This window comes from Erinaceus europaeus, chromosome 13 (assembly GCF_950295315.1).
Source record: "Erinaceus europaeus chromosome 13, mEriEur2.1, whole genome shotgun sequence".
In the NCBI taxonomy this organism is placed as follows: domain Eukaryota; kingdom Metazoa; phylum Chordata; class Mammalia; order Eulipotyphla; family Erinaceidae; genus Erinaceus; species Erinaceus europaeus.
This window is the reverse complement of record NC_080174.1, coordinates 81,356,618-81,365,912: the sequence shown is the minus strand read 5'-3', so window position 1 is coordinate 81,365,912 and position 9,295 is coordinate 81,356,618. Positions and strand designations below refer to the sequence as shown.

General features: G+C 42.3%; 1 protein-coding gene across 2 annotated transcripts in view; it reads left to right on the top strand.

The window, feature by feature from the left end:
* The first annotated feature begins 4,470 nt into the window (after positions 1 to 4,470).
* NFIA (nuclear factor I A) overlaps positions 4,471 to 9,295 on the top strand; it is a 482,852-nt gene continuing 478,027 nt past the window's right edge. Inside the window, exon 1 of one of the 2 annotated variants that reach the window (XM_060206322.1) lies at positions 4,471 to 4,812. In XM_060206322.1, the coding sequence (XP_060062305.1) occupies positions 4,810 to 4,812 (3 nt within the window). In that variant the 5' untranslated portion in view covers positions 4,471 to 4,809. The remainder of the gene's footprint in view (positions 4,813 to 9,295) is intronic. The other variant, XM_007522725.3, reaches the window with a different exon arrangement.

Below are 9,295 nucleotides of genomic sequence, written 5' to 3'. Positions count from 1 at the left end.
CTCCATATCCCACCCCCTCCCCTGATAGCTTTCCCATTCTCTATCCCTCTGGGAGCATGGACCCAGGGTAGGACACATTTCTTTTAAGCAAGTGATAGGGATGTTGAACTTGCACAATTCAGCTTGCATTCTAATGATAAGAGCACGTTGATGTGCTGTGCCTATCAGTAAGGAAGGCTGGGAAATAGACTCTAAATCGTTCACATGTGTATCCAGGAACAGAGAAAGAACGGAACTGCGGGACCAGACTCTGTCATAACCTGCATTTTGGAGAGCCTCATCCATTCTCCTGGAGCTAGGTTCCTGCACATGAGTCCACTGCTCCTGGCGGCCATCTTTCCCCCCCCCCCCCCCCATTCTTGGTGCACAGGACAGAGGGAAATTGAGAGAGGAGGGGAAGAAAGAGAAGAGAGAAAACTAGACACCTGCAGACCAGCTTCACTGCTTATAAAGCGACCCCCCTGCAGGTGGGGAAACCTGGTCTCGAACCGGGATCCTTGCACCTGTCCTTGCACTTTATACCATGTTCGCATAAACCAGTGTGCTATTGCCCGGCTCCCCACAGCCCTGCTCCCCTCCCTAATGTTTATATTTCCATATTGGTCTTCTAAATGCTAATATTGAGTAGTCTAAAAAAGTACTTTGGGTGAGCTAGGATTTGCCCAGACAAATCAAGAAAATGTGAAATATACTCCTGTGTTCAACAGTCAACTTTGTTCAAAATTAAAACTTAAATTTACTAAAAAAAAAAAAAAAAAGCTGCAACTTTGGATTCTGTTCCTAATTCTGTAAAACTCTGATGCTTTAGTCTCCATATCAGTGCCCCACATGAGGATTAAGTTTTCATTTGGGTCAAAGCAGAATTCCTGGAAAAGCCTACTATTTTCAAGGCAGAAAGCCAGGTTACCTGAAAGCATGAGACTCTGGATGTGGTTGGCAACCCAAAGTCACCCTTTTCAATGTGCTACCGATTTTTGGTGGCATGAAGTTGGTGGAATGCAAACTTGTGCTATAAAAAGAGTCAATATAGGGAGTCGGGCTGTAGCGCAGCGGGTTAAACGCAGGTGGCGCAAAGCACAAGGACCGGCATAAGGATCCCGGTTTGAACCCCGGCTCCCCACCTGCAGGGGAGTCGCTTCACAGGCGGTGAAGCAGGTCTGCAGGTGTCTATCTTTCTCTCCTCCTCTCTGTCTTCCCCTCCTCTCTCCATTTCTCTCTGTCCTATCCAACAACGACAACAACAATAATAACTACAACAATAAAAAACAACAAGGGCAACAAAAGGGAATAATTTTAAAAAATTAATAAAAAAAGAGTCAATATAAATATTCAATGCATATAAACTATTATTATTATTAATTGTAACATTTAATACTATTGATTATTGATAGGTTTGAAGATAGAGAAGTCATCATTTGTGGGGCAAGAGTATTCTTCTGCTTATAGGCCTGTTAGATATTTCAACTTTGTGCAGCTATCTGGATAACCTTCACTGCTGAATTTCCCCTCCTTATCAACGGTCTTGAAAGTTCCAAGTCAGTGTCAGATCTCTCTAGTTTCCTCACCCTGCTTTTATCTTCCCCACCCAATCCCTCTCATTCATTCCAGCTGTGCATCAGTTTTAGGACTTTAACTTCTCTTACCTCTTTGTCTCCTATTATTATTACTATATTACCATATATATAATGTACTAGGAAACTTATATGCATTAGCTGAACCTCTACTTTCTTCTTCTTTTATTTTTTAAAATTTATTTTTTTTTTTTTATTGCCACCAGGGTTATCACTGGGGCTTGGTGCCAGCACTACAAGTCCACTGCTTCTGGTGGCCATTCCCCCCTTTTTTTTCCTTTCTACTTTATTTTTTTTTTAATTTCTTAAAGTACTTTTATTTATTTATTTTCTTTTGTTGCCCTTGTCTTTTTATTCTTGCTGTAGTTATTATTATTTTTGTTATTGATGTTGTCATTATTGGATAGGACAGAGAGAAATGGAGAGAGGAGGGGAAGACAGAGAGGGGGAGAGAAAGATAGACACCTGCAGATCTGCTTCACCACCTGGGAAGCGACTCCCCTGCAGGTGGGGAGCCGGGGGCTGGAACCAGGATCCTTATGCTGGTCCTTGTGCTTTGCGCCACGTGCGCTTAACCCGCTGCGCTACCGCTGACTCCTTTCTACTTTATTTTGATTTGACAGGACAGAGAGAAATTGATAAGGAAGGGGAGATAAAGAGTGACACAGAAAGAGAGATGCCTGCTTCACTGCTCAGGAAGCATCACCCCTCCAGGTAGGGAGCAGGGACTAGAATCAGGATCCTTGGGCATGGTGATAAGTGTGCTTAACCGAGTGTGCCACTGCCTGGCCCCTTCTTTCCTTTCTTTCTTTCTTTCTTTCTTTTTTTAATAAGGATTCTAATGCTTGCAGAAGTTGATTTATTCACCTTACATGGCAGTGGAGAACCATTGCCAAGACAAGTTGCTCTCCAAGCCTACAAATGCTGTTGGTGACTAGATAGATATTTTTGTATATATGGCTACTTTGGAATATTAAACTGAGTACAACAAACAATACACACAAAACTTACTGTTACCACCTAAGAAGAGGCCTGGCATGCTTAGCATTTGGGAATTATTCAGACTATGTTGTCCACAGAGCAATGCACTAGAAGTTGATACCTCTTGTGCATTTCAAAGACTATGACTCGGGACAAAACAATTCTCTAGTCTCACAAGAAGCTGATGTCCTATTTAATAGGTGTTATGTAACCATTCTCAAGTTCACATGGCCTAGTACTAGCTGAACTAGGCCTAGAACTTTTTTTTTTTTTTTTTAGTTTTACTTAAGTCACTACTTCCCATTGAGTGTATAAGTAGGGTAAAAGTAGTGTGCCAAGTGGAATAATGCTCAGTGGAGGAGGCCAGGGTGAAATGTCACAGACTTTCTACACTAAGACCATATCTCACCCTGCAAGTGGTTCTTACCTGAACAGCAAAGTGTGTGAGACATCAAGGACAGCCACCATGCCATACTTCCTAGTTACGCAACACCAGTTCGCTAGCTATAAAATGCAAGCCCGGAGCCAAAAATGTGGCTCCAAATATAACAGGTAGTTTCTCTGACCTCAAGTTTAACTGTGCACAGTCGTGTTACTTACTCATGAGGTACTTTCAGCTAAGAAAAATCAGGCAACTGCCAGGTTGCTTCCTATTTCTATTCATTTTCTCTTCTTTTTTCTTTTTTTTGACCCATTCTTCTTCTTATTGTATAATTCCTATGAAGTGAACTAAGCATACAATTCCCTGCAACTCAGTTATTCAGCAAAAAGTCTTACTTAAGTGAGCTACTTTACTGAGGCGAAGTGAACACCTAGTATTATTATTTGAAAGAAACAGTAGCCTGTAGGTGATGTTTTCCATTTAAAGGAACACTTCCCTCTCTATTGAGCTGTCCTTTCCCCGCCTCCATTGCACCAACAACTATTTTGTTGTTTTAGGCCAACACACAAAAGGCTGACATTGAACATATTCTATTACATGATCTTAAAGAGTCTGGGTTCATGAAACGATATGAACCAGTGAGATAATGGCCTTAAAAAAAATCCTTTCAGAATGCCCAAACTGGTACAGTCCTGGGGGTAAGGGGGGGTAGGCTTGCAGGTGGAGGTGTTATGTTAAACTTTGGGAGATTTGGGTTTTGTTAAAATCCTAGCAAATTAGATGCTTGGTGATTAAATTAGGCTTTTACTGCATTTCCAGGTTTAAAAGAACAGCTTTATTCTTGATTGAGCCCACCTAACCATTTTATGTTCAGTGATCTGCAGACGAGAGCTCAATGCTTTTTCCTTTCCCAGCCTGGTGCAGTTTTATTTTACTGCCAGCTCTTCACGGCATGCTGCACTCTCTTGATTTAATGCACCAAAAAAAGGGGGGGGGGGAATCTTTAACTCTGGGTCTACACTAGTGCAAAGAAAGGTTAAATCTCATACTAACCATCATGAACTATCCTAATAATTCACAAGATACTGTGGAAAAAGAAACCGAGAGAGCAGCCTTGCAGCCTTAATTAAAACGTGCTAAAGCCGCAGGACCGCAAGCAAGGGGACTATATCATCACTCCGTCCTAGCACCGCCTGTGAAAGTCCGCAAGTAAGGGAACTTGCACTGCGCCAAAAGCACAATCCGACCAGCAGGGCCTAGTAACACCGAGGCTTTTCTTCCGAACTGTGTCCGGACCGGAGCTTGCGCTGAAAGCCGGGACTCCTATTGGCCACGCGCGGTGGGGGAGGAGGAGACTGGCGGGGAGAGAGCCAGGGAGGAGGGGAGAAGGGGCCAAGGCCTTTCCCCTGCCCCCGCCTGGCCCCCTCTGTTGGCAGCAGCGGGCGCCTCGTGCGTGGTTACTATGCAAATTGCAGCGATTGCGGAAATAAACAAGGGGGTAGGGAGAGGAAAGAGCGACTGCGAATCGACTGCAACTTCTGCAAAGTCTTATACAATCCAAAGCACACAAGGCAAAAACCAGAATCTGAGAATCAGCCAGCCCGGGTTGGATCGCTTTCAAAAGAGGAGAAAACAGTGAGAGAGGTAGAGAGCGTGCATTACAATTGCAAAAGCCTTCTGATTTGGAGTGAAAAAAAAATTCTCTAAGAAGCCTGTAATTGGCCAACAGCGTTAAAAAAAAAAAACTCTTCCGGGCTTTTCAACGGTTATAAGTTTATTTAGATATTTTTTCTTAATGCAAAAAAAAGAGGGACAACAAATGAAGAGATTCGTCTGAACAGTTTAAAGTTTCTCACGTACTCTTTTTACATTGCAATGGTACGTGGTACATCTTAAACTTTCTATTTTGCGATTATAGGAGATGCAATTTGTAAACAGTAAAAATGTTGGAATGATTTTAATTAAGACTTAAATTTATTAAGCTTGCATATTCATTTAAGTGACTGTTGGGTAAATGTCTATTGTAATGCTTTTGTTTTGTGGATGGCTTTTCAGTTTTTTTTTTTTTTTTTTGGCTGTTTGCATCAGTCTGGTTTTTTTTTTTTTTTATTCCCGAGATTTGAAAAAAATTGCTGAGCTTGACAGTTTTTTTTTTTTTTTTTTTTTCCTAGCGCTTGCTCTGTTCCAGCAAAAAAAGGGTGAAGGGGGGGGGGAGCGAGTAGAAAACTCAGTACGTGCTCTGCTCTGTAAAAAGACGTCTGGCCCCAGCAGTCAACCTAACTCGAAAAGAAATGTCTGGATCCGGAAAATAATTGACGATTCGATCCTCTAATCAATAGGACAACATAGGAGACTGACAAAGCCTTTATCCAATCACAAGGAGGCTTGTGTGTACAATGGTTCGCAATAGCCAGAGGGGGCGGGGCAGAGAAGATCTGAAATTCTCTGTGACTCTGAAGGAGATGGTGTGGTACAAACTGTCAAAGCTACAAGCTCTTCCGGATTTAGCAGGCACAATAGCAAAGAGTTTTCGAGTTTAAGGGGGGCGGGAGGGGGCCCGGGGGATTTTTTGCATGAATTGCATGCCTGTTCATTGCCTTTTGGAAAAAGTTAAACAATTCTACTAAAGAAGTATTTAACTTTGTATTGATTACTATTTTTAAATTCAGGGAAGCTGTTGATTTTTTGTGGAAAGTTAAGTTCAGATTTAGAAATGTGTGGCTTCCAAACTTGCCTGAACTGTGGGCCTGTAGTTAGCTTTGGGAAGTGATATATTGCATACTCAGCATTACAAAACTTCTCACTCTGATTATTTTAGAAGGCTGGGTGGGCTTTTTGAGTACTGTGAAGGATTATGCACCCTTCTCTTCTTAAACTCGGATCAAGTTTTAAGCAAGAGAAAATGTTTCTGAAGGTGATCTGACAGTTGCTTTCTATGTTTGAAAGGAAAAAGGAGAGACAAGGCCTCCCCCCCACTTGACTCTTAATTTCTGCTGTTTATATATGATCAGTAGCAAATAGGATATTGAGACTGACCAAGTTCACATTTCTTCTTTTTACAACTACAACTCCTGTGGAGAGTGTGTGGGAGATTGTTGATTCTCAGACTCTTAGTTGGAGTCTGGCCTCTTGGACAAGTCTTTGAAACAAATCCAGTGGAAACCAACTAGAGTAGCTTGTCTTGGAGACAGTAACTGGCAGCCTCTGACTGAAATATATCCTCTTCCTTCCCACTGAGCAGTGTGGACGGCTGATTCTGTTGGGAAGTGAATGGAAAGCAGTATGGACTCTTTCCCATCTTTGGATTAAACTTCTATTGAACTATTTCCCAATGTTTTAGGCCTTCTAACCAAATCTGGTTTGGAGATTTGATCTAAGAATCCACTTGGAGGCTCTTTCAATTTAGGATTCATGATTTAATTTAGAAATATATGCATATAAGAAAAATCTGCACACGAGTTGACCAGCATGTAAAAAAACTAGAGAAGAGAAATGTTGGAAAGTGCTACTGATCAAATTAGTCTTAGAAAGATCATAAGAGTTAATGGTGTTGTCACTTCTGAACCCCAATTTTATCTTCACTGCTTTGGGCTTTGAAATCTAAATCATATTAATAAGATCTTCCTATTAAATAACCTCTGAAATGAGAGGTATTTGAGATGTACACATAAGTGAAACCTTATTGATGTAATTTATATATCTAAGAGGATTTCACTAAAGCTGGCAAGGTAACATTTCTGCAAATAAAACACAGTAAATGCAGGGCTGGGCTCTGTGCCAGCAAGAATATGGATAGCAGAGAGCATGACAGGAGCCTCCTTTGCACAGAGACAATCCCATTTCAAGGCAGTCTCCTAGCACTTGCAGAATAAATGATTGGAGCAGTTATTTCCAATAAGGAGTTTATCCTTCCTAATAATGAGTCATTTATATGATTGCAGTAAACTAGTTTCCATACTTCACCCGTGTTTCCTACAATGCTCTCTCTCTACCTCTCTTTCTTCTCTCATCCCTCCCCACCCCATCCCTACTCTCTCTCAAGTGACCTGCTATTTGCTATCTCAGTGAAGGGTGTAGGAGGATTTACTTTTGCAACTTGGGAAGAGGGGAGAGTTGAAAAATGTTTTTTACCCCCAGACTGCCCTTTGAGGAACATCTGTTTCTGTGTGTGTGTGTGTGTGTGTGTGTGTGTGTGTGCTTAAATTTATGCCTGTTGGAGAGAAAGTTACCAGAAGCCTTTCTGTAACTGTAACTCTTCTACTGTATTTTTCTCAGTCATGTTTCCAAAGGCTGTAGTTGGAACTGTGCTTTGTAGTGTTCCCCCGCCTCTCCCCGCCCCCCCTCCTGCGGGGGAGGGAGCCAGAGCTGGCGGAGATAGGAGAGAAAGCAGGAGCGGATGTGAAGGGCTTTGGTGCTGAACTTGGATCCAGCTCTTGCCTAGAGGGCGCAAACAAACATCCCACATCCAAAAGTCTTACGAAGGGCGCCAAAAGTTACTTAAGATAATATTGCTAACCGCAGAAAACTGGAAATCGCAGGCACATCTACTGCTGCAACAAAAGAAGTTTTTTTTTAAAATAGAACTATCAGCATTAAATTGCTTCCCTTCTTTTTAAACACACACACACACACACACACACAGACGTGCCAGTTGTGTTTTTTTTTTTTTTTACTTTTTTTCTTAAGATTTTATTAAAAGTAAGACTCATTGCTGATTGAAAAAGAGGCAGATGTGGAATCTATCTTTTAATTTATTAAAAGAAAGGTTTAATTTGCTCTGGAGAAGAGCTTCCCATGAGTACACATTCTGAACAATAACTTTTGACTCTGCCTCAGTTACATGTTGGAACCTCCAGCCAGAAACTTCTATCTAGGGAACTTGGAGCCGGTTGCAGTTATAGATCCCAGCAAAAGCTTTTGTGGCCAAGGATATTGTCTTTGCAACTCTTCTTACCTTTTTGGACCTTTCTCCCCTATGGAGATCCAAGAGGAAACAAAGGGGGAGGGGAATTGTCTTTGTAAAGCTTGGATTCTCTCATTAAAGGTTGAAGTCATTATCCCCCCCCCCCACACACACCCCATTTAATAAATAATCAGAATTTTCCAAGCATATGTGCCGACATGGTGTTTGGAAGTAGTCTCCTGAGCATTCAGGAATTGTTCTTAACTATAAAGAAACCGGAGAACAAGCAGCCTAACTTTAGACAGATGCAGAATTATTTCAGAGGACTTAATTTTGCTTTCTGAAGTAGTATAATTCATGCTCATTACTTGATTCTACTTTTTAAAGGAGCCAGAGGGGGAGGAGAAGAAGGTTCTGAAGGAGTGGCCTTAACATGTCACCCCCTCTCACCTGCAAAGTGGTTATTTCTGCTGGAGCCTCCTCTTTTCACAGCATATCTCTAGTCCTGGAGCCCCTGTCACCTAGTGCAGATACCCCTGTCTGTGTACCAGTGTTTTTCACCAGGACAATTTTCTCTTTCCTTTTAGAATTTTGAGAAGCATTCCCAGATGCAGGAAGCTACAAACTAGAGTGAAGGAAGACATGGGATAAGAGTTTAAAAGAAGGAGGTAGATCCCCCCCCCCCCCTTTTCCAGCAGGGAGGAGAGCTCAGAGAGAAAATATAAGGTTAAAAAAAAAAACTGGAAAAGCAGGCTTATTGGCAACTTGCCAAACCCTAAAAACCACCCCCCTTTCTGCCAAAACAATACTTTAGCAAACCTAAAATAATTGCAGGAAGCTCTTTTCCATTTTAAGAACTATTACCTGGGGGAGGAAAAAAAGGGGATTCTTACAAGGCACCTTCCCAGAGGTGTCCCTCAACAGGGAGGACAGTGATAGCCTATGCCCAGTTTTGGGCACGCGTTTGTGGACAAGAATATCTCCCTTCCCTAAGGGGACATCCCTTTCAGATTTTTTTTTCCTCCTAAAAAGAGAAAGATGTTACAGCTAAACCACTGCTGTTTCTGAACGTGACAGAACTTTTTCTATGGCGTCTGTGTTCAAACGCAGTAGTTTCACAGTCCTGGGAGGGGGCATGCTCATTAATCCGCGCCTTCCTTTCTCCAGATACCCCCCCACCCCCCAAATCTGGTGAATCTTCTGTGTGAAATTATTCACTACCACCCCCGCTGCAGAATACCACAGGACTGAAGCTGCACAAAGTTTGCCGGATTTTGTGCATAATTACCTCTGCAGACGATCTATTCCCACGGAAAGCCTCGTTGGAAAGATTACAATGCTTTGAGCCATACCGCATTTTCGAGGCGGGGCGGGGGGGGGGGGTTGGTGGTGCTGGTGGTATGGGATGGTGTGTGTGTGTGTGTGTGTGTGTGTGTGTGTGTGTGTGTGTGTGTGTGT